Source organism: Malaclemys terrapin, chromosome 23 (assembly GCF_027887155.1).
Source record: "Malaclemys terrapin pileata isolate rMalTer1 chromosome 23, rMalTer1.hap1, whole genome shotgun sequence".
NCBI classification, from domain to species: domain Eukaryota; kingdom Metazoa; phylum Chordata; order Testudines; family Emydidae; genus Malaclemys; species Malaclemys terrapin.
This window is the reverse complement of record NC_071527.1, coordinates 11291308-11316978: the sequence shown is the minus strand read 5'-3', so window position 1 is coordinate 11316978 and position 25671 is coordinate 11291308. Positions and strand designations below refer to the sequence as shown.

General features: G+C 49.7%; 1 protein-coding gene across 2 annotated transcripts; it reads right to left on the bottom strand.

Moving 5' to 3' along the window:
- Window positions 1-3058: 3058 nt before the first annotated feature.
- On the bottom strand, window positions 3059-5250 carry TRAPPC5 (trafficking protein particle complex subunit 5). Of its 2 annotated transcripts, none has more exons than XM_054012625.1 (2): window positions 5094-5250; window positions 3059-4391 (listed from the first exon to the last, which is right to left on the bottom strand). In XM_054012625.1, the coding sequence occupies exon 2, from the start codon at window positions 4385-4387 to the stop codon at window positions 3821-3823; it is 567 nt and encodes a 188-aa protein (XP_053868600.1). In that variant the 5' UTR covers window positions 4388-4391; window positions 5094-5250; the 3' UTR covers window positions 3059-3820. The 2 variants fall into 2 exon arrangements, with proteins under 2 accessions (XP_053868600.1, XP_053868598.1); XM_054012623.1 differs by having other exon boundaries at window positions 5136-5250.
- Window positions 5251-25671: the final 20421 nt, after the last annotated feature.

The following is a 25671-nucleotide window of genomic DNA, read 5'->3' as shown; positions in this document are numbered from 1 at the left end:
TGCTCTAACCCCTGGGCTAAAAATGGTTAGGTGGGCAGCACTACCTCCTCCAGCAGCTGGATTTTGAGTGGGACTTGATCCAGCAGGCAGCCTCCGAGCACCTTACCAGATCAGGCCCCACCTGCAACTTAGCTGGAATCCCATCTTCCCCAGGTTTGTGAATGGGGACTGGGGGGGAAGAGAGGCAGCCAGAAGGCTAGACGCTGCCATGCACATGCCCAGAGATAGAAACACAGATGTTGAGGGAACCTTTCCGTTTAAAAATTAGGTGCCAAATGAATTTAGGTGCCTACAGGGATTGGAAGATTTGTGGATCACAGCAAAGCCTAAAACTAGAACTTAGGTATGTAAACCTGAGCCATAAGCGCCTAAGCACCTTTGTGGATCTGGGCCTTTGTCCTCTTTAGCTTAAAGAAAGCTGCCCAATTGGCCACGCTCTGAGCAGGTGGAACCTATAGTAATCAAGCTGCCTTGATTTGCACCTGTACCTTATGGACCTGTGGGGGTGTGGAAGGGGATGTGATGGTTTCAACCACCCCTTCCCTCTCCTTGGTTGAAAGGAACACCTTGGGGAAGGTGATAACTGGAGCGTGCATTTGGTGCATTGGGGTTAGGAGTCAGGAGACCAGTATCCTTCCCCAGGCTCTGCCACCAACCTGCTGTGTGACCTTGGACAAGTCAGTTCCCCTCATCTTTTGCCTGTTTCCACAGTGACCTCTTTGGTGCAGGGGCTGTGCCTCCCTGTGGCTTTGTCTACACTACCGTTTAAGTTGACATAAGTTAAGTTGCTCAGGGGTGTAAAAAGACCACTCCCCTGAGTGACGTAACTTACATCAACTTAATGCAATGTCTAGAAGGAGACGCTCTCCCATCAACATAGCTTCCACCTCTCGTTGAGGCAGATTAATTACATCAACCGGAGAGTGCTCTCCCGTAGACTTAGCATATCTTCACCAGACCCGCTAAATCGCCACCGCTGCATTGATCATAGTGGTACCAATTTAGCACGATAGTGAAGACAAGCCGTGTGTGTGTGTGCATCACCCAACCCAATGCAGCCCCAATCTGGGTTGGGGCCTCTCAGCGCTACAGTTATACCAATGGCAACAGGCAACGAACTCTGGGGTGTCCCTTGGGCTGCCTACACACCAGCAGTACATCCGCTCCACGCAGACTCTGGGCATCAATAACTGCCACAGTGTAACAGAACCTCCCATTGTACTAAAGACAGCTAAAATACCCTAACATTAATTTTCCATGTAAACAATTTACGGGGTGGCATGTATGCTTAAAGTGAAGGAAGATGACAGTGCCTTAACTGTCAGAATGCAAGCAATCATGAACAAAAGGGTGCTCACATAAGAACTAGAATAGAGGGGAAATGTCTATGCGACACTTTCACTTTCAAGAGATGACCCACATAATCCGCAACTGTGAGAACCTGTTGCTTATTGTTCTTTAATGGTGCCTGGAACAAAACCTTGCTTTGAGACTCAAGCGTTGAGGACACACGCACATGCAGGCTGGGTATAAACTGATTTTATTTGTAGAGTTAGACAGGTCCTGCTAGGCTTTCCCAAGATTATCTACAGCACTCATTCCCCAAAGAGCAAGTACAATAGAAAAGTGATCAATAAAACCAGCACCACACAGAATGCAAAACAATCCGTTTTTTTGTGAACCAGGGAATGAGCGATGAACTTGAAATGGGGATGGGGAAGGGTTACAACCTGACAGAGAGAAATGAAAAAAGGCCATTTCACTAAACTGAATTTTAGTTTGTTAGCTAGGAAAAAATTATTAACTTGGTAAAGATCCAAAGGATCTGAGTCTCTGGTTGAAAGGGGCTCACTGTCAACATGAGGATTTGAAAATTCCAGTTTTTGACAGAACCTCCCTTTATATAACAACATTCTGAATATTTCCATTTTAACTCGAGCTCCTTTTAAAAAAAAAGCTGTGTGAGGGGGAGGGGAAGCTTGCGCCTCTGTTGATGCTTTTAATGCTCTTTTCAGCCAGGAAGAAACTGACAACAGAGGAATAGTGAAACTGACGGCATGGAATTGCTGCACAAAGGAAAGGAGCAGAAAAGAGCACTCTCTTTTCTTTGCTAACTGCATCCTATCAAAGTGATATTAGGAGTTACTCGCAACTGGCACAGATGCAGAGTTTTCAGTGAGATTTGTTTTCAAGCCAGTCGTGTCCCTTTCATTAAGCTTTCACTGTGGGGGTGGAATAAGGTAATCACAACTCATTGCCTACTGAATGTTTAGGGGCAGCAACTCCTCTAGCAAGAGCAGAGGCTGCCAGACATCACATCTCAGCTGTTTCAAAGGTTAAACGAAGCATGAAGTTTTTGAAGAAAACCCCCACTGCTCCCACATTCAGATCTCCTTCGTACACTACAAAGCAACAGCAACAGAGAACATGTTCCCTGTGGCAGGTCACCTTTCAGGCAAGAAGCATGTTAAATCTTGTCTGAGGACAGCTTGGCTGTTGGCATGGTAAAGAGCCCTTGTGCTGTCTAGTTTTGTGTTTCCATCCTCACCAGGCACTGAGCGTACATGCCGTGGTTTGAAAGGGCGAGCGTGCTATGCTTTGAAAGGAAAAGCTGGATTTGGGCCCCACAAAAAGCTTCATTTTAACCCTCAGACTAACTGACCCATTCAGAACCTGCTTCATGGGCAGCAGAAGAGGAAGCTTCTGACACAAACTCTGTCCCTATCCCTCCCCACCAATGTGTCTCAAACCTGCCTTGGAGGGATCCGCTCTAGAAGGCAGAGGAGTGTTCAGTGCTGGGCTTTGCTAGGACTGCCAGTCAGGGCAGCTAGTTGGAGCTGGCTGAGCGAGTGGTTCCGGGGCGTGGCTGTCTGTCCCACTAAGAACCACGCTGAGTCCCACGCACTCAAGCAGTCAGAAAGCAGAAGTCAGAACTGCTGAAATAGGCCAGAGCAGAAGCAGCAGCCTAGGTGTAAAGACGCTGCAGCCCAGGAACCAGCACTTCTTGACTATTTTATTAAACGGGGGGAAATTTCAGTTTTCTCCAATCTTGAAGTCACACACCCAGCTCCTGTGGGTAACTTGCTCTCCGCTCAGCTCTGGAGGTGGGGGGTTAGGCACATGGGAAAAAAAACCTCCTGATGCTGCCCCCACCAACATATCTCAGCTCTGCATGCGGGAGAGACCATCTCTTGGGCAAGAGCAGAGTTCAGAATCTGAATACGTTTACACACAACAGGGAGGTGTAATTCCCACTCAGGTGGCGATGCACACGCTAGCTCTGTTCAAGCTGGCACACTAAAAACAGCAGCAGCAAGGGCTAGCCACCAGAGTACGTACCTAGGATCTCAGACTGGATCATGTTCTGGCAGGGGCTGCGGCTCAAGCTAGCTGCCTGAGCACAATCCTGTCCGAGATCCTAGGTACGTACAGGGTGGTCAGCCCCAGCCACGCGCCTGTGCCACCACTGCTACACTGTTAGCTCAGTCAGAACCAGCCTGCATATCCCTACCCGAGCTGGGAATGACATCTGCCAGCTTCAGTGTAGATGCATCTTTGGTTGCCAGTTGGCATCCTTGGCAGAAGCCAAGAATTGAACAGAGGGGTCGGGGAGGGGAAGAGGAGCAATTGATATGATGGAGAGATGTGTTCCACTGGAACTGGGCTGAGACCCCCTCTGCTTCATGCAGGTCCATTCTGATCTACACACATCCTGCCCCAGACAAGCCAGGGCACCTCTTTGAGGACACCCTAGCACAGTCCTTTTAGTTACACAGTGCATATGTACAAGAGCAGCACGTCAGCTCCCCCCGCAGTGCGCTCAGCGGCCGTCCAGGGCTTTGTCTCGCGCGATGACGGACTCATCGAATTTGATCATGAGGGTGGTGCCCTTGTGCCAGTGGGCTGTCACCTTGGCGGGGAAGCCGCTGTAGGTGAGGATGGCTTCCACGATGCCAGCTGTGAAGGAGGCACAGTTGAGCGTGCTGTTCTCCTTGGGCACTGAGATGTACGTGTTGATAAGCGGCTCTTTCTCGATGATGTAGTAGGTCTTGTCATCGTCGTTGGCCTGCTCCAGCTTGTCTGCCTCCTTTCCGAACAAGGCCTTCCACACCGTCACCTTGATGAAGAGGAGAATGTTGATGACCTTGGTCTCCCGCTTGCCGTTTTTCTCCCGCATGACCAGCACATCCAGGATGCGAGCTCCCACCTGCTGGCCCAGCTCAGAGAGCTTGTTCTGCAGCTCTGAGACGGAGTAAACCCGGTTCTGACAGTACTGGACTATCTCGGAGAAGAGCAGAGAGAACGCGCTCAGGCTGACCTCCGTCTTTGGCCGGGTCAGAGACCGCTCCAGGATGGCAGATTTCCCACGAGTGAAGCGTGAATCCATTGTCCTAAAGGAGAAAAAAATATTCAGTTCTGTGGGACAGGGACCATCTCTTATGAGGTCTCTTTGTACCACCTGGCACTATGGGGTCCTGACCGCAGCTGAGGTTGCAAAGTGTTACTGCGATACACATAATAAAAATAAAAGAAATCTGATGAACAAATCTCTATAGCTCCTTTCATTCCCAAGCACTTTACAAACAATACCTCTGCAGGGATCCTTTACCCCATGCTGAGAGGCAGCCACCTTTGGGTGAGGTGGTTGCTTATACGGGGCTCCCTGGCCCAGCGTGGAGATGCAGCCAGGCTTAGGGTGGGGCACAGAAGCAGTTGGGCAGCACAAGAAGCGAAGGAGGAGCCATCCAACTGAAACCTCCCGGGGAGGGGTGGGGGGGACTTGAATTTGGGGAGCTAAAAATTGACACCAGATTTGGGATTCGGCTGAGATGCTGGGGTAACTCCCCAGGATTTATACAACTGCCCGGGTCCTTGGAGGGACCCCGGGGACCCCACATTACACATGGTGATTAGACACATACGTCCCTGTGACCCAACCCCATCACCCTGTCCCTACCCACCCCGGGGGCCGGCTCCAACCCCACTCACGCCAGCGCCACGAACGGGCCCCTACCCCACCGCCCCCGTGACCGCCCCCCGCCGGGCCCAGGGATGCCGCCCCGCCCCCACCGTGACCCCTAACCCGCCCCCACCTCTCCCAGCCCTGCGGGCGGGGGGCCCGGCCGGGCACTCACGCGCGGCGGGGGCGGGGCGCTTCTCTCCAGGAGGGGGAAGAGGGACCTAAAGCCAATGAGCCGCCGCCGCTCCCAGCCCGCTCTGCGCTTTACGGCCGCCGCTGCTGCAAAAGGGCCATACCGCAAATGCGGGCAGCCGGAAGAGGCAGCGGGGAGGCGGGGTTTGGTCACCACAGCAACCGGGATTCGGTGTGGGAGGGGCAGGGGACATGTGGTAACGGGCTCAGCCGGCGGAAGGGCTGGGTGGTGCCGGGGGCGTGGTCTAGCGGGTGGGTGTGGCTCGTTATCAGCCGCCAGGCTGCAGGAAGCGGGCGAGACTTCCCTCGGGAGGTGTGGCCTAAGGGAAGGGGGTGTGGCTTGTTGCGAAGGGGCGTGGAGTCTCAGCCCCGCTGGGCGCAGGGTGGGACGCTCTGCCCCTCCTTGCAGGGAAGCCGTCACCTCGCCGGGCTTTGCCAAGTCACTTACATTGTGTGTCAGCTACACTGTCAGTTACACCCTGTGTGTCACCTACACTGTGTGTCAGCTACACTATGTCAGTTACACCCTTTGTGTCAGTTATATCCTGTGTGTCAGCTACACTATGTCAGTTACACCCTGTGTGTCACCTACACTGTGTGTCAGCTACACTATGTCAGTTACACCCTTTGTGTCAGTTATATCCTGTGTGTCAGCTACACTATGTCAGTTACACCCTGTGTGTCACCTACACTGTGTGTCAGCTACATTATGTCAGTTACACCCTGTGTGTCACCTACACTGTGTGTCAGCTACACTGTGTCAGTTACACCCTGTGTGTCAGTTACACCCTGTGTGTCAGTTATACCTTGTGTCACCTACACTGTGTCACCTACACTATGTCAGTTACACCCTGTGTGTCAGTTATATCGTGTGTCTCCTACACTGTGCGTCAGCTACAATGTGTCAGTTACACCCTGTGTGTCAGTTATATCCTGTGTCTCCTACACTGTGCGTCAGCTACAATGTGTCAGTTACACCCTGTGTGTCAGTTATATCGTGTGTCTCCTACACTGTGCGTCAGCTACAATGTGTCAGTTACACCCTGTGTGTCAGTTATATTGTGTGTCCCCTACTCTGTGTATCAGCTACATTATATCAGTTATACCCTGTGTGTTAGTAATACCACATCACCTACACTGTATGTCAGCTACACTATGTGAGGGTATGTCTACACTGGAAATTTCAAAGCGCTGCCAAGAGGATTAGCTCTGAGTGCTGGGAGAGTGGCTCCCAGCACTCGGAGCCTGTCTACACTAGTGCTTTAAAGTGCTCAGACTTGCTGCGCTCAGGGGCGTGATTTTTCACCCCCCTGAGCCAGCAAGTTAGAGCGCTATAAAATGTAAGTGTAGAAAAGCCCTGAGTTACACACTGTGTCAGTTATACCGTGTGTCACCTACATTGTGTCAGCTACATTATGTCAGTTACACCCTGTGTGTCAGTTATACCGTGTGGGGGCGACGGACCTGTCTGGTTTTAAGATTAAGTTGGATAAGTTTATGGAGGGAATGGTTTAATGATAAAACATAGTAGCCAAGGAAAACCAAGCAATGGTACATGAACAGCATAATGGGCAACAAGGGTCAGGCTAGAGACTCTTGCCTATATGCTCGGGGTATTACTGATCGCCATATTTGGGGTCGGGAAGGAATTTTCCTCCAGGGTAGATTGGCTGAGCCTCTGGAGGTTTTTCGCCTTCCTCCGCAGCATGGGGCAGGGATCACTAGCAGGAGGGTCTCAGCCGATTGAAGTCACTAAAACACAGGATTGGGGACTTCAACGGTAGAGTCCAGGGAAGGGTCTTGCGGCCTGCAGCATGCAGGGGGTCAGACCAGATGATCATAATGGTCCCTTCTGACCTTAATGTCTATGAGTCTATGAGTCTATGAGTCACCTCCACTGTGTTTCAGCTACCCTATGTCAGTTATACCATGTGTCAATTATACTGTGTGTCACCTACGCTGTGCGTCAGCTACATTATGTCAGTACTTCCAGTTCTATGAGATAGGTATATCTCCATATTTTGGGAGAGAGATAGCTCAGTGGTTTGAGCATTGGCCTCCTAAACCCAGTGTTGTGAGTTTAATCCTTGAGGGGGCCACTTAGGGATCTGGGGCAAAATCAGTACTTGGTCCTGCTAGTGAAGGCAGGGGGCTGGACTCGACTCAATTACCTTTCAGGGTCCCTTCCAGTTCTATGAGATAGGTATATCTCCATATATTATACACCCTTTGTGTTTGTTATACCATGGGAATGTTCTCCCATTTGAAGTAAACTGGAGAAGGCACTTTCATGTGAATGGTGAGGAACTGTTAGCAAGGAAATGATTATTCAGAAGCTTTTCTCAGCTGTAGCTTCTCTGATTCTGCAACACCCATGACTGTCACCAAGCGCAAAGGCAGAACTTGTGGATTATGGGGGCCATTGTGAAACTTTTGTTGTCTAGTAAATGTTCCCATGGGTTTTTTACCATCTGCTTTGGAGTGTTAGTGTTTGGAAATCAGACAGACAGGACAGAGTGCAGAAAAGAAAGGGATCAACTTTCCCTACCTCAGAGGGCTTTTATCTAGTGGGTTAGGGAGCTGGGAGTCAGGACTCCTCAGTGCTATCCCCACGTCTGGGAGGGGAGTAGGGTCTAGTGGCTAGAATGGGGGTGGGGGTAAAAATCTGGACTGGGTTCTATTTCCTGGCTCTGGAAGGTGGGGCAGCTAGTTGTCAAAACAGCTAATTTGCAACTAGGATTCTGGAGTTCAATCCCTAGTTTTGTTGCTGACTCCTATTGTGTGAACTCAGGCAAATCATTTCCCTGCCTTATGCCTCAGTTTCCCCATCTGTAAAAGGAGGCTACTCACCTACATTATAAGGGGAATGACTGAATGGTTGTAAAGCACTTTGGACTATGAGAGAAAGGTTTTATTATCTAAATGTAAAGCATCACCATTTGAATGGGCCTGTTCTAGTCGTACAGGCAGGACTGGCTTTAGCAGATGAGGGGCTGCACGCTGGGACGCGAATTGTCTCGCGCCCCGCCCCCCCCCACCACAACTCTGCCCCGACTCCGCCCCCTCCCTGCCCCATTGGATCCCTCCCCAAATCCCTGCCCTGGCCCCGCGTCTTCCCCCAGCACGCCGCATTTCTCCTCCTCACCCCTCCCTCCCAGGCTTGCGCTGATCAGCTGTATGGAGGCGCAAGCGCTGGAGGGAGGGGGGAGAAGCAGGATGCAGCTTTTTTTTTTCCCCCCCCCCGCTCTGCCGGCAGCTCCGGACGTTGCGGGGCCCTCTTAGGCACAGGGCCCCATTCCGGGGAATTGGCCGAATCGGCTTAAAGCTGGCCCTGCATACAGGGCAGTTGCTGTGATTTGGGCCATTACAACTGAAAACATATGGGTGTGTCTACACTGCCACTTTCAGTGCTAAAACTTCAGTCGTTCAGGGATGTGAACCCCCCCCCCCCCGAGCGACAAAAGTTTTAGTGCTTAAAAGCGCCAATATAGACAGTGGTTTATCGCCGGGAGCTGCACTGTAACATAGGCAGTTAGACATACCCTATGATTCAGGCTACGTTTTAATCATGGGTATTTTTAGTAAAAGTCATGGACAGGTCACATGAAGTAAACAAAAATTCACGGCCCGTAACCTGTCCATGACTTTTACTATATACCGCTGACTAAAACTTGGGTGGGGGGCCGTGGGTGTTCTGGGAGGGTAGCCGGGGGTGCTGCAGGTGCTGGGGGAGATGGTCCGGGACTCTGCTGTTGCTGTGGGGGGTGCGCAGGCAGCAGCGCATGGCCCGGGATCCCCGCTGATGCTGGGGTTGGGAGGGTTGTCGAGGCTGGCAGGGGCTCCCTACCCAGCTCCGCGTGTCCCTGCGGCTCCTAGACGGCGGAAGGGCCAGGGGGCTCCGCGTGCTGCTTCCACCACAAGCGCCGGCTGAGCAGCTCTCATTGGTCGGGAACCACAGCCAATGAGAGCGGTGGGAGCGGGGCCTGAGGGCACGGGCAGTGCACGGCATGGAGTCCCCTGGCCCCTCCGCCACCTAGGAGATGCCAGTGCGAGCTGGGGAGCCACCCACCCCCAGATAAGCCCCTCCCCACCCCCTCCAACCTCCTGTCCCTAGCCCTGAGCCTCTTCACATACATCCGAACTGCTGCTGCTGGCCCAGGGGCTGCTTGGCTCGGGCAGTCCCTGCACCAGCACCAGCCACTGCAGAAGTCACAGAGGTCAGGGAAAGTCACGGAACCCGTGACTTCCATGACCGCATTGACAGACTCGCAGCCTAATCTCCAGACAGTGTCAGGAAGGAATAACTCCTCATGGAGCCATAAGAGTCAGCTGGAGGCAGTGGAGGGGAGTTTCCAGCAGCTGGCACTGGTGCTGGGTGATTCATGGGCTCTGGGACGTTCTGCTGACAGCAAAAATCTTCTCATCCTTTTGCTATCTTAGAAAGCGGAAGGTGATTCCAAGAATCTCACCCTTAGTTAGTTCCACCCCACAGTTACTCCCCCACCCCCACCCTGCTACAGCACCATGGTTGACCTAGCCCAGCTGATACTTTTAGAACAGCCCCCTCCCATTCCATCCCCTCCACTGGCAGGGGTGGCAGGTTTGTAGAAATGTTGGTGGTGCCCAGAACCCGCTCCCACCCAAACTCCGCCCCCCACCTGCCCAAGGCTTTGGGAGGGAGTTTGGGTGAGGGAGGAGGTCTGGGGTGCAGGCCCTAGGCTGGGGCAGGGGATTGGGGTGCAGGCTCTGGGCGGGAGTTTGGGGATGGGAGGGGTGCAGAGGGATGGGGTGCAGGGGTGAGGGCTGTGGGGTGTGGGTGTAGATGAGGGGCTTGGAGTGTGGGAGGGGCTCAGGGCGAGAGTAGGAGTGTGGGGGGTGAGGGCTCTGGCTGGGACTGGGGATAAGGTGTTTGGGGTGCTGGAGGGGCTCAGGGCTAGGGTAGAGGGTTGAGGGTGCGGTGGAGGGGTGAAAGCTCTGACTGGGGGTGTGGGCTCTGGGGTGAGGCAGAGCTGGGAATGAGTTTGGGATGCAGGCAGGCTACTCTGGGACAGGGGCCAGAGAGGAGGCCTCCCCCCAGCTCTCTCCATGCCGGCAGCAGCAGCAAGCTCTGGGGGAGGAGCCCCCGTTTCCTGCCCCCCCAGCAGCACACTCACACCCACCACTGTCACTGCATGTGCTCCTAGGGTCCCTCTCAGGTCCTGGAATCTCCTTCGCCTCCCCCATGGTGGGTGCCGGAGGGTGCTGCATGCGCCTCCTCCCCTGCTGTTGCCCCTGACTGTAGCCTCACTGGGGGTGAGGGATGGGGCTGCCTCCTTGCCCAGCATGAGGCAGGAGCGGTGACTGTGGGCAGGGGGGTCCCCTGTGCTGCTGGGGGGTCCCATTGGCCCATTGGAAAAGGAAAGGGTCTGAGGGGGAAGGGCAGGCTCAGAGTCAGTCTGCCCTGGCAGCGGAGATGGGGGGCACTAGGACCCTACGGCAGCAGGTGCTGCTGGGATGCAGCACAGGGAAGAGACAGGGACACTGCTCTGGGGCGTGAAAGGCGAGCGGGGCGGGGGCAGCAAGTCGGGGCCAGGGAACACTTGGGGAAGGCATGGGGGGACTGCAGGTGGGGCCGGGGGTGAGGGAGACACCCGGCCCCAAGTATTGCTGAAGCTGGGCCCCTGGCTCTGAATATTGCTGGTGCCTGAGCACCACGTGGATATGGAACTTGCCGCCTATGTCCACTGGTGCCCAAAGGGTCTTTCTCAGCAAAAGCCAAACATAAGGGATGTGACTGGGGGGGAGGGATAGCTCAGTGGTTTGAGCATTGGCCTGCTAAACCCAGGGTTGTGAGTTCAATCCTTGAGGGGGCCACTTGGGGATCTGGGGCAAAATCAGTACTTGGTCCTGCTAGAAGGCAGGGGGCTGGACTCAATGACCTTTCAAGGTCCCTTCCAGTTCTAGGAGATGGGATATCTCCATTATTTTAATTTTTTTTTTTTTATTAGGATGCGTGTCCCAGTAATGGGGTCCTCTCCCCCCACTGACTGACCCAGGAGGGGGCAAAGAGGAGGGGGAAAGGAGCAAAGAAAAACCACAGAAGAGAAAGAGGGAAGAAGAAGAAGATTAAAACAAAGCCTTGAGCATTCCAATTACAGGGATACCTTGGAAGTTCCTTCCACTGATAGCTAGACGGGCATGTAGAGGAAGAGATGGGGGACCCCTGTGGAAGAAGGGAGACTCCTCACTATGACTTTGCTGAGCACACCAGCAGCTTGACCCGTCTCCTGCTCAGAGTCTGAAAGAGACAGAACCCTGCTTGCTCCTGGATACCAGAGACTTTTCTCACACTGCCTCCAGCCGCTGCCTTGCTAGGGAGGGTGTATAAGGGGCACAGAGCTCTGAAATGCCTCTGCAGGGTGCTAGCAGCATCAGCAACTGACCATGCTCTGCCTTTCCCTCTCTAGGGCTGTGACCAGAGTCCTAGTGGGGAGCCAGCTATGGTCACTCAATTAAGGTGAACTGCAAAGAATAGGGCAGACAATCCCCATAAAGTTGGTGGATATTCCAATATTTAGATTCACCAAACCAGCTTCTTTATTACCTTACTGGTTACTCAGAAGTCCAAACAACACAGTTCCCTTAAAGTGATCCAGCCTCAGGCCTCCATCTATGTCCCCATGTCAAATATGATGAAAAATTCTGTAAATCTTATTTCATCATATAAAAGAAAAGGTTCGACCCATCCCAAAGGATCGGACACATTACCTCCCAGGTTATTGAATATTCCAGATCTTACCCAAATACACACTTACGGCCAATTCTTATCAACTAAACTAAAATGTATTAAAAAACAAAAGAGAGAGAGTATGGCTAAAAGATCAATATACCTACAGACATGAGTTCAATCCATTCAGGTGCAGATTCATAGCAGAGATAGTGAGCTTTGTAGTTGCAAAGAGTTCTTTCAGAAATAGTTCATAAGTCATAGTCCAACGTCCAACTCTCATATTCACAACGTACCAGCATAACTGGGACCTCAGTCTCGCGACTCAAACTTCCCCTGATGAAGCCTAAGCAGATCTGAGATGACAGAATCAGGACCCAATGATTTTTTATACAATTTCATGTCTTTTGACAAGTCCTCAGGGAACAAACGGTCATTAGGATGACTTTGAAGGAGGTCCCTCACCGGTACTTAGCTATACCAATTAACATAAGGCCATTTGCTTGTTCCTCCACCATTGACAGGACATTTCAAAGAGAGATGAATACCGAGATATCCCATGTTTACAATTCATTTAAATGCTAGGATGTTCTTTTGATCTCTGAATTATCAGAATACAGCATAGACAGAGCTTGATGATTACATCCTTGACCCTTCTCATACGTATGTAAATACACAAAAACACAAACATTATCTCCCCACATGGCTTTTGAGGATTATTTATTTTGCAGGATGTTTAACCCTTTCTAGTCACGTGTCACACCCCCAAAGTGAGACGGGTGTGGAAGGGCAAAATTAGAGCTCCTGGATACACCTTAAGGACCTTCCAACATTGATGTGAGCTGGGTTTACATTAAATTCTTTGTAAAGCCAAATTATTGATGCCTGCTTTGGCCCCAGCCAAAATCTTAGTCCATACTTTGTGAAACATGTTAGTGATTCCAGAGTTTGGTCTATGTGTTGACTTAACATAGCCATTAATGTTCTTCAGAGAGCACTACTCTGGCATTCAGCCAGGCAGGCTGTGAGGTTTTGCACTTCATTTTGCTCTTTTGCACAGCAGTTCAAGCTTGTAGTATTTGTTTCTGCTGTGTACAGTTTCAAGATTAGATACAAGCACTAACTTTGGAATATCAGTATCACCAGGCCTTTTAACATAGTGTGTATTGTCACGTAATGAAACAATATAACCATGAAGGCTTTTACAACATAATGAGTTGTTATGTATCACCCCCAACATGTTCAAGGGTTTCCCCCCAAAACATGCACATTGTACATTTTTACAGTTCTTGGTATCAGGACCACAATCACAAAAATTAACATTAGCATTAACATTAACATCAAATTCTTTGCAGGTGTACATTCACAATCATTTTTGTTATGCCATGTCTTTGGCTCAATACCATTGGGGTTTTTGATTTTAGGATTAACCTGTGGCTTTCATTAGCATGATAATTTTTTCCCCTTTCTCCCTGTTCCAGAGAGTCAAAATCTGAGCTCTTTTGCTTAACAGAATCCATTGGCCGGCTGGGTGTGTCCTTTTTGCTAACAGCTACAGGCAAGTCTTTCTCCCTCCAGTCAATCAGGTAATTTGCATCTACACAGACCCTAGCCTGTTTACCAGTTTACCAATTCCAAGGCTGGACTCTGTCTTAAAGAGATTCCATCCATTTTCACTAGCGTGTTAGACTCAAGGTTCTTTTGTCCTTCCATTACCAACCTCTGCTTCAACATGGAATCAGATGTCGAGTCCACTAAGAGTCTACAAGTCGTATCCAAAATATCTAGTGATGAGAGTTTGCCTGCTGTCCCCTGCATCCTTGTGGGTTCAGTTATAAGGCTGTTCTGCTCTGAAAAACTAGTAACCTGATCTTTCCTCAGTACCTGAGTCACAGACTGCTTACTTAAAAATATCAACATGGAGACATTCATGTTACAACAGCATTGTCTCCCCAACAAGCTGGTTAAGTTTAAACGCCCTAACAATTTTTATTCCACCTGAAATCTTCTCAAAGCTATCCACACTGGATTTTTTCTAAAGCAAATTCAGTGGATTCATTTTCATTTGAAAGACTTTGTCCATTAGGCACCAGCACACTTTCATCAGAAGAGAGATGTTGCTGTTTACTATCAACACTGGCCCATTAAGAGTCAGTGGAAATAATTCCTTTTCACAGACTTTAAAGACTTCACCAAGAAATTCCTTTCCTTCTGTAATATCCTGCAGTGCAACAGATTCTTTCTGAGCTTTATTTATGTCCAGAACTGACTTTGGCACAACAGACAAATCACCAAACTCCTTCTGCATGTCACATACATCCAGAATCACCTCTGGCCCATCAGGAGGATTTTCCTACAACTAGGGTGACCAGATGTCCCAATTTTGGGGTCTTTTTCTTATATAGGCTCCTATTATCCCCCACCCCCATCCTGATTTTTCACATTTGCTGTCTGGTCACCCTACATACAACCCCCTTTCAGGTAAACTGCTAGACTTCATAGTCAGAAGATTAGAAGCATTCTCTTCCTTGTTACAAGTTTCCACACTGTCAGTGGGTAACAGTCAAATCACCTTCATGCTTTCCTTGTGTCCTGGCTAGGATAGCACCCTGGTCAGACAAGGTTGTCATATCATAGAATATCAGGCTTGGAAAGGACCTCAGGAGGTCATCTTGTCCAACCCCCTGCTCAAAGCGGGACTAATCCCCAAACAGATTTTTGCCGCAGATCGCTAAATGGCCACCTCAAGGATTGAACTCACAACCCTAGGTTTAGCAGGCCAATGCTCAAACCACTGAGCTACCCCTTCCCTTCAAGTCTTTACCCAGCAACACACTAGCAACAGGCAAAATAGAAGCACCAGAATCCTTCTCTGGGAGCTATTTATAACATTAACTGGATGCAACATAGTTGCAATGTCATCATCCCTAGCAGACACAAATTTATGACCACTTCCTTCCTGGGCTTTAGTTGTATCCAGAACCAATCTTGGGTCAACTGATAACTTTTCAACCATCATAAGCTGACAGGCTTCTTCTGTCTGCTTTACAAATAGAAAAGAGCTGGAGAAACATTCCCCTTTAACAGAAAAACAGCTTGGGATCTCCTTTCTTTTGTCCCAGCACACATGGTTATTCACAGACAACTGCTGGAGATTGGGGTAGCTCCCTTCATAGGCAAGTCATTACCCCCAACAGACACAGGCACATTTCCTTCACTGTCACAATTCTCCACACTGGTAACAGGTAAGGTGTAGGGATACTCATGTTCCACTAACCTGGCCTTCCCAAACTGCTGATTAAACAAAGCCATCAGCTCAGAAGGCTGCCTCTGCTCATCTAAACTCTCTTTGCCTTCCCCTCCCTTAACAGATAAACTTCTGTTTTCCCACAAATAGTGTCTTATTACACTGCGCTACTTTAAACACATCACTTTTACCTAGGCCAGGCTGACTTCCCCAAGCTTTACTAGCCAACAATGTATCACTCCCCAAGACTGTCCCCCTTCCTTCCTCAGTTATAGCTTTAACCTGATCACCAACTTCAGAGAAACATTTCCCTGAGCCCTATCTAATGTCAGATTCACTTTCGAGGTACCAGACAGACACATAGAAATTTCCTCCACATATGCACTGCTTCTTTGCACAGCTAAACAGCCATCTTCCTCAGACAAACATTTGGAGAAACCCTCCACAGGCAAATCCTTGCCCCTAGTAGACACAGGTTCAGGACTATTGCTCTCCTGTGACTGATTTATGCAATCAACTTGATTTAACAAAGTTTTAATATCATCCTCAATCAAAAGATCTTTAGGCAATAACTTTCTTACACCAGCTATAACTTCATGTTTAACACCATTCCATTCAAAATGGATTCTGGCTAAAGGCACCACTTACGGTAAACTCATAGAGGATTACAATATTCACACTCTTGTCTGGTAAATTTGCCTTAAACAGCCTTTACCATTGACTTTTACATTCTCTGCACAAGTTATGGGGTTGTCTTCACCCGAGCTCACAGTAAAAGCATTTACATAAAAGGTGGCAGTGTTGAGGTAAATTTGGTTACCCACAGACAACTGCTTAGCGTCAAACAACATAGCAACATTGTTACAAACTGGATAGATTCTACCCCCATCTCTGTTGTTGAGAGGAGCTGGCTTTCCAGGATGATACCCTTCCTGTTGTTCCATTATTCTTTTGAGTTGAAGCTTAAGTCTGTCCACTTTTGCCTTAGCTTCTAGTTCCTGCAGTCGAATATCTGCCATTCTTTGTTCATGTTCAAACACAGGCGTTCTCTTACAGCACCTTCTCCTTCCATATCAGCTATGTTTTGTTCACATTCAAGCTGCTGCTGGTTTCTCACCCCCAGCATTTTTGCTGGGTCTTCTTTCTTATCACTGTCAATTAACGGATTTTTCAGTTCCCGTTCTGGAGCTTTTTTCTTAAAAGACAACCCCCTTTGTGAGCACAGTTCTTCCAGGCGTTTTCTGTCAGGATCTTAGACTCATAGACTCATAGACATTAAGGTCAGAAGGGACCATTATGATCATCTGGTCTGACCCCCTGCATGCTGCAGGCCGCAAGACCCTTCCCTGGACTCTACCGTTGAAGTCCCCAATCCTGTGTTTTAGTGACTTCAATCGGCTGAGACCCTCCTGCTAGTGATCCCTGCCCCATGCTGCGGAGGAAGGCGAAAAACCTCCAGAGGCTCAGCCAATCTACCCTGGAGGAAAATTCCTTCCCGACCCCAAATATGGCGATCAGTAATACCCCGAGCATATAGGCAAGAGTCTCTAGCCTGACCCTTGTTGGCCATTATGCTGTTCATGTACCATTGCTTGGTTTTCCTTGGCTACTATGTTTTATCATTAAACCATTCCCTCCATAAACTTATCCAACTTAATCTTAAAACCAGACAGGTCCGTCGCCCCCACCGTTTCCCTCGGAAGGCCGTTCCAATATTTCACCCCTCTGATGGTCAGAAACCTTCATCTAATTTCAAGCCTAAACTTCCCCCCGGCCAGTTTGTATCCATTCGTTCTCGTGTCCACATTAGTGATCATGGGTCACTCACTGTCACTGATTTTTAATCCTTAAACTCTCCAATATCAACATTTAATTTTGACAAGCACGAGGTTCTGATCCAAAAACCCAATTAACCTGTGGTAATGTGTACCCAAGCATGACTACGCCACTGCGACCGGGGTCCTAGTGGGGAGCCAGCTGTGGTCACACAATTAGGGTGAAGTGCAAAGAATGGGGCAGACAATCCCCCAAAAGCTGGTGGATATTCAAATACTTAGATTCACCAAACTAGCACAAAACAGCTTCTTTATTGTCTTACTGGTTACTCAAATGTCCAAACCACACAGTTCCCAGCCTCAGGCCCCCATCCACATACCCACGTCAAATATGATGACAAATTCTGTAAATCTTATTTCATCATATACAAGAAAAGGTTCTACCAATCCCAAAGGATCGGACACATTACCTCCCAGGTTATTGAATATTCCAGATCTTACCCAAATACACACAGCAAATTCTTATTAACTAAACTAAAATGGAGTGGGTGTGGGTTACATGTACAAGGTGGGGATCGGTCCCTGCACCCTCCCTAGCTCTTCCTCTGCATCCACCTTACTCCCAAGGAGCTGGGTTTAGGGTAAGTGGCCCCATGGGATACCTGTTTGTCCCAGGGCTGGTTTCCTTCCCAGAAGCACCCAGAGGGAGAATACTGCATGTTGGGGAATCACTCTCTTCCGTAAGCTGGGATCGATTCATCCCCCTCTGTAGCACTCAGCCTTCTGCACATGAACATAGTTATCCATGTAATGGGAGATCCAGGTTGGCCAGACCCGAGAGGCCGGATAAATCTAAGATGAGTCTGTAGGAATGTAACAGACTCAAGGGCCAGGTCCTGAATTTGGTAGGACTTTCCCTGAGTAAAGAGTTGTCATGCTATGGGAGATCAGAGGCCTTAATCATGAGTTGTTTATGATAATCACAAACCAACAGGCTTCCACCCAGCTTGAGCTCAAGCTTGGTCTTCCTTGTTTACCAGGGATAGTACCTGGCTGAACTGCATGCAGCACAGGGACCACTAGTGGATGAATAATACACTGCAAGAAAACATATAATTACAGGTGAGAGTAAAATCTCAGCACGGGCTCTAGGAGTTTGACCCCAGCAGGGGTATGGAGCTCATTTGGAAGCAGTTCTAAGGAAAACAGCAACATCTTTGAATGTGAGAAGAGGTTGAAAGGGGCTATTATTCTGTCTCAATGCAGTCTGACCAGACCACAGCTGCCTCAGATCCTCAGACATTTCTGATGCTAAACAAGAAAGAGAAACAATCTAATTGCCCTTCCCCAGCATCTTCCATGCAAGCAGAGCAACGCTTAATAAATTGAGCCACCTGTGAATTATATCAGTATCATTTCACTGATACTGACATAACTCATTTCCCAGTTGGAGAAATGACATAACCCATTTCACAGATGGAGAAACTAAGGTACAGAGAAGTGAAGTGACTTGATCAAGGTCATTGAGAGAGTCTGTTGCAGAGTCCAGCTTAAAATTCAGGAGTCCTAACTCCCACCCTGCCTCCTCTAACCACTTGCGCCACACCTCTTGGGAAAAGCACCTAGCATTCCTGGCTCCTGTCATAAATATAAAGGGAAGGGTAACAACCTTTATGTATGCAGTAACATAAATCCCTAATGGCCAGAGGTTCAGAATCACTTACCTGTAAGGGGTTAATCTGTTCAATTAACCTAGTTGGCACCTGACCAGAAGGACCAATGGGGGAAAAAGATACTTTCAAATCTGGGGGTGGGAAGGTTTTGTTTGTGCTCTTTTTGTTGGTTCCCTCTCAGGACAAAGAGAGAGACCAAGCAGGTAACCCAGCTCCTTTTTTTTTTTTTTTTTTTCTTATTCTTTTTTAATTTTTTAAAATTTCCTCTAGTTACACTAAGGGAGGGAAGGTCACAATAACAGAAGGGGGTGCAGTGATTAACCAAAATGTGATGGGGGGCACAAGCGCACGGGAGGGGGCATGGGCACATGAGGGGAGGGGTCAATCAGGGGAAGGGGGGCGCAAGGGAGTAACGAGGCTGGGAATGGGGCAGAGGAACCAAGGGGCTAACCGCAGGGCTGGGGTGGGACAACGAAACCAAACTGCAGAGGGAAAAGGGCGGGTCAGGCAAACAAACTGAAGCTGGGGAAGGGCAAAAGGCTACAGAGGGCAAAGGGGGTAGGCAGCAAAGGGCAAAGCTGGGGGGCCTGTTGCAAAAGGGGAAGGGGTCAGTCTGGGGGGGGGGGGGTAGGTGCGCCCACGAGCGCTTGCGAAAAGTCAATGTGTGGGCCGCCTGCCCACCGCTGCAGGCCCAAACGCTGTCAGTAGAGCGTGGCAGGCCAGGAAAGCAGCAGAGTCCCAGAGGCAGGAGCGGAGGCAGATGGGAAATGGGCTGTGGGGTTGGGGGTGGGTGGTGGAGGGGGCAACGGTGGTGGTGGGGGTTTGGGGGGGGGACACACAGATGGACCAGGGGGCAGGCTCCACGCCACACCCCCTGTGTCCCCACAAACACAGTATAGACCCCCACCACTAGAGCACAGTTCGAAAATTACTCAGTCCAAAACAGCCCCCTCCACAGTGGTCTCCAGAGTCTCATGGGCTCCCCCAGCAGCCGATGGATCGCGCAGTCCTCTTCCTCCACCTCCAGGCTCCAGCAGCTCCCCAGGACACGCACAGCACCGGCGGCAGCAGCAGCAGCTCCGGCAACCCTGGCAGCCAGGCAGGAAGGACCCCCACAGGTGGTAGTGGTGATGGTGAAGGTGGGGGTCTTAGTTTCTCCCTCCAGAGATGGTGGGGGGGGGTGGCCGGCAAGGCCCCCCCACCCCTGACTCAGCAGCAGTGGTAGCAGCAGTCTAGGGAGGGAGCTCTAGCCAGCAGCAGCAGCAGCCCAGGGAGTAAGGGAGAGCTCCAACTAGCAGGGCAGGTGGAGAGGAGAAGAAGAAGGGAGAGCTCCAGCCAATAGGGCAGTCACAAAGGACACTGAGCACACTCTGTACCTATTGGGTTCCGGGAAGTGGGTGGGCGTAAGCCCGCCCACTGCTAAAGGATCCCCCCCCAGCCTAAGGGGAGGATCCACAGGGGGGGAGGATCCATAACCCAGCTCCTAAAAGATCCTGAACTGATAAATTTAAAAATTACAGAAATTGTAAGTAATAGCAAAGAAATGTGTTAGATTATCTTTTGTTTTAGCTTGTGAATTTTTCCTATGCTAAGAGGGAGGTTTATTCCTGTTTTTATAACTTTGAAGTTGAGCCTAGAGGGGAATCCTCTGTGTTTTAAATCTTTTTATTTACCCTATAAAGTTATCTTCCATCCTGATTTTGCAGGTGTGATTCTTTTACTTTTTCTTAATAAAATTCTTCTTTTAAGAATCTGATTGATTTTCAGTGTCCTAAAAACTAGGGATCTGGTCTGTGTTCACTTTGTTAACTTACTTGTTGGTATATTATTCTCAAGCCCCCCAGGAAAGGGGGTGAAGGGATTTGGGGGGATATTTTGGGGGAGATAGGGCTCCAAGTGACCCCTCCCTGAATGTTTGTTTAAATCACTTGGTGGTGGCAGCGATACCATCCAAGGACAAGGAAAGGAATTTGTGCCTTGGGGAAGTTTTTAACCTAAGCTGGTGGAATATAAGCTTAGGGGGTCTTTCATGCGGGTCCCCACATCTGTACTCCAGAGTTCAGAGTGGGGCGGGAACCCTGACAGCTCCCCATCCCCTGCTTCAACCATTGTCCTGTAACTGAAAGCAGAGGAAATGTGCTCACTACACATGTGCTTCCCCTTCTGACAAGTGCTGCACTCTGGTTTGAAGCCTGCTAGGTGCAGAGAGGAACTTGCGGCACTGGAGCAGGGCTGCCCTGGAAATGGGGTGAGTCAACCCAGGCTGGAATGACAGAATGGAAAACCACCTCAGCCCCTGGGATAGCAGCCAGCTGCACACAGAGGGATGGCTTCAGCACAGACCTCAGATGTCTTCTTGCCAGTGAGATGCTGCTTGGAACGTGGCTAGAATCTGGCACTCACTCCTAGCCCTTGAGTGAGACTCTGAGTAATGTTCTTCCTGAGAAGGGCTTGTTTATCTCACTACATGAATGATGGGGCTGGAGACAAGACACAGAAGCAACTAAACTTGAAGGTTTGTCTGAAAAATACAGTATGGGGCAGTAGGAACCAGTGGTTAGAGCAGGGACTTGAAGCCAGAACTCTTGGGTTCTATTTTTAGTTAATGGGGGGAGTCTAGAAGTTGTGGGGAATGTAGACACTGGACTCATCCCCTCTTTTTCTTCTTTCATATGTACACAGGAGGCCGGGAGTATTTTCGGGGGTTGTTTTCCACACAGGGAAGAGGTGAAAATTACTGCAACTTTCAACACGTCCCAAGAAGAAAACAAGCCCAAGTTTGCCCTCTGCAGCTCGCCTTTAAACACACTTTCCCCCCAAACACTTCCCTCAGGATCTCCGCTTGACACTTCTGAGGCCTGGAGGTCCCACCATTGCAGTGTGTTTGGCAGGTCTCAGCTAGATTGGCTGTGACCTGCTCTATACCCAGGATTTACGATGGCACAGCTGTGTCACTGAGGGGGATGTTCTGTTTGCTGAAATCGTTATACTGCTAATACACCATATTCCAGCTGTGTCCATTGAAGGCAGGACAAGAAGTAAACTGCTGCATCTGCACAGGGAGATTAGAAAATTTTTTTAACACTGAGGCTAGTTAAGCACTGGAAAGGTTTCCAAGGGAGGCTGTGGAATCCCCCTCACTGGAGGTGGTTAGACAAACAACTGCCAAAGATGTCTACCAGTTGAGGCTATGCACATTCAAACTGGAATTAAGGCAGCAGGAATGTTTGACAGTGAGGGGAACTAACCACTGGAACAAAATCCCTGGCCATTGTAAAATCAAAGTTGGCTGTTTTGCTGTAGTTCAAACAGGAAATAATTCAGGGAAGTCCTATGCCCTAGGCTGTTCAGACTGGCTGATCACAGTGGTCCCTTGTGCCCTTAGAGTCTCTGGCCGTAGGACTTCCCTGAAATAAGTTTTCTTCCTCCTTGTAACAACTTTTTATGTACTTGAAAACTGTTATCGTGTCCCCTCTCAGTTTGCTCTTCTCCAGACTAAACAAACCTAATGTTTTCAATCTTCCCTCCTAGGTCATGTGGTCTAGACCATTAAAGATTTGTGTTGCTCTTCTCTGGACTTTCTCCAATTTGTCCACATCTTTCCTGAAATGTGGTGCCCAGAACTGGAGCCAACACTCCAGCTGAGGCCGTTATCAGTGCAGAACAGAGTGGAAGAATTGCTTCTGTTGCTGTCTCATTATTAATAATCGTGTTTATTACCAGAGTGCCTGGGGACCAACCAAGATCAGGGCCCCGTTGTGCTAGGTACAAACAGGGGAGTAGCCAGTTCCTGCCCCAAGGAGCTGACACTCTCAATCAAGTTGGTGCTGTTGGAAATAAACAAACAGCAAGAGAATTCCAGAAGAGCTGGTGGAGCTGAGCAGTGGCAGTAATCGTCTGCTGGAGGATCCAGGAGCCCTGATAGTCCTGGAGAAAGCTGGCCTGGCTCAAAGGGCACAAAATGAGCCCAAAGCAGCATTGGCACATCTGCATTAGGCCAGGTACTGCTTCCTTTGATACACTCCGCACACCCTCCCCTCCTCCTGTCTCCACTTCTCTGTCTGCACAGGATGCTGCTGATTTCTTCCAAGAGAAAATGGACAAAATATGTGGCCTTCTCCCTCCTTTCCCCGCTACCCCCTGTAGCTCTCTCCTCCTTCTCTTCCGTCACAGAGACAGAAGTTTCTCACTGTTCTCCTCCTCTCACCCCTCCACCTGCCCCAGTGACCCCATCTAAAACCTGATCTCCCTTGCACCCATTCTCATCCCCTCCCCCGTGGCTATGGCTCTTCATTTGGTTCTGCAAATGCTGGAGGATCGTGTGGCCCACAACTGCAGCGTTCATGAGCTCAGCGCAGTTCTGGGTGGGCTCCATGCTTCCGTCAGAGATAGCAGACACTGAAAAGTGCTGCATGGGTTTGTGGGATTTTTTTTTTTTTAAACTGCAAGAATTAGGGGATACGGATGGCATTATAAGATAGAGAAAGTTGCATGCTGGGAACTTGACCCCTGGCTCCCAGAGATCCCTGGGTGACACATTTCTACCCCACAACACATTGCAAACATTTCTCAAAAGGCATTACATAGGGCGGTGGCCCACTGGGATACCTAGCCATGGTGCACCTCACTTTGCATCAGCACAAGCACTGCTAGTGAGTATGCGAAGCACCAATGCAAGCAGCCAAGCATGCACCCACCCGAGTGATAACTTTGGCGGCTCTACACCAAGTTAACTTGAGTTGACCAAAGTCCATAGTGTAGACATTAGATTGGACGCTCTTTGGGTCAGGAACTGTCTTTGTTCTGTGTTTGTACAGCATCTAACACAATGGGGTCTTGGTCCATGTCTGGAGCTCCCAGGAACTACCACAGTACACAAAATAAACAAGGCTATGATTCTGGCATGGACATTTTTAGTAAATTTCACAGCAGAGATGAGAGGGGAAAATGAAAAGTCAAGGAAAGGTCCCCGACATTCCTTCCTGGCCACAGGTTAGCCATGGGCTTTTCTCTTCAAGGCATTGCACAGGAAAAGGCATTTCCTGTGCTTGGTTTTCAGTGATCCAAATAAAGTCTGTGAAATCTTGAAAGGGGCTGCGGAGGGTTGGAGAGCGAGCCCAGTTCCTCTCCCGTGCAGCTGGGCCTGGTTCTGAGGGTTGCAACCTGGCACTCCGGTATGGTGTGCCTACCAATCTTAGATGGAGATGGAGGGGCAGCTGGGGCAAACCTCAGTGGTGCTGTGACCTTGTGCAGTGGGACAGGAACTGCAGCTGAGGTGGGCTTACTCTCCAACACACACACACACACACCCTGCCCCCCTCCATTTCCAAAAGTTCACCGTCTTTATTTAAATTCACAATTTCTGTGACCACTGTGATGCTGGCAGGCCGGATACCAGCTCTTCCCTGGGCTGCAGGCATTAGCTAAGAACTGACAAATTCATAGCAGGAGACCAGACCAGGTCACCTGCATGTTAGTTTTGCTTAAAATAGGAATTAGTCTAATAGGAATGTGTTCAGAGTTTAGACTCTATGAAATGCTTGTAAGTTGCGTCGTGCATTAATCTCACTGGTAACGTCTATGTCCCATGTTATAAGGTAAGATTTCAGTGTTTGTGCTGTAACTGGAAACTCCCACAGTGAGGAGAGAAGTGTGAAATATTAGTTTGCTACACAAGGTGTCATTTCCTGGCCTGTACAAGAAGGCTCAAAGACACCAGACAAACAGTTGTGGAACATCAGAGGGCAAAAAACTGTATTGATTGCTTCTCCCTCCCTCCCCGCCCAGTGTACATGAACTTGTCCCATCACGTTTAACTGTGGGGGAGGGGAATAAAAAGCCCCCACAAGAAGAAATGGCACCTTTGTGGCTGTTTGAACTCTGAAGGGCCAGAGATTTGAAACTGAAGCCAGAGATCCCCAGGGGCTGCCTCCTGGGGTGCCCTGAAAGACACTTTGAATTGACAGATCTCGACAATTCTGTCACTCTCAGGAGTTAGATGGTAACTCATTGGCTGTACATGTTCGCTTGCTTTGACCTGTAAATGATGCATTTATTGCTTTCCCCTAGTTAATAAACCTTTAGCTAGTTTATTCCAGGATTGGCTACAGGCGCCGTCTTTGGTATAAGATTTAGGGTACCAAGTGATCTGGGGTAGGTGACAGGTCTCTTGGGACTGGAAGCAACCTGAATGTGGTGTGATTTTTGGTGTAAGTGACCATTTATCCCTATGTCCAGTGTGTCTGGGTGGCAGGATAGACTGGAGAGTCTAAGGGGACTGCCTGACTCCATGGTACGACTGGTACAGTGATCCAGGAGTTCACAGTTGTTACTGACTTGGTGAAAGCTAATTAGAGAACACACTTGGGGGGTCTGCCCTATTGGTGACAGTCTGAAGTGGGCGCTCCTGGCCGTGAGCTGCTCCAGACAGCGTGACAACCACCATCACCTCTGTGCCAAAATCGTAGCCTTAATAATAAACATTAGCGAGGAGTGTTTGAAGGCGAGGAAGAGGAAATCCTGCATTTCATTTTATCTCAGCCCCTCTCCTCAGCTCCAGGCACTTCCCCAATGGCTGAAAGTCACAGCAACTCACCCCAAACAATGGAAACGAAAGAGGTGCCCTGTCCAGCCCGGCACTTGCCATCTGCACACCCCACTCACAACTGTATCGACCTCACCTCACCAGCCCCCACCTGCCCAAATACCTGGGGAAATACTGCAGTGGAGGACACGCCGTGCTCTGCAGGGTGCACTCTGCTCCTGGGATCAGGCTGCCCCTTCTCAGAGAGGCAGGCTGCCCTGGTGCGTATGGCAGGGGCCGAAAGAGTAAGGAATATGAGTTCAATTCCCAGCTCTGCTGCATTGTGACTAGGGACCAGTCACTTTATCTGTCTGGTCTCCAGCTCCCACCTGAAGGAGGGATAATAATCTACCCTGTCTGCGGCTCTGGCACAATGGGGCCCTGATCTTGGGGGCGCTGTGTGACGTGGCTGATACAATGCGGGCTCTGAGCTTGGTGGGGGTCTGGGCAGCACTGGCACAATTCTGATCCCAGTATGGTCCCTAGATGCTATTGTAACAATACAATGTAGGGAAAAACTTGGAAAGCTGCCTAT

What these genes read in the sequence shown, in the direction of transcription:
- TRAPPC5 (XM_054012625.1), bottom strand. Translation starts at nt 4,387, where the DNA reads ATGGATTCACGCTTCACTCGTGGGAAATCTGCCATCCTGGAGCGGTCT.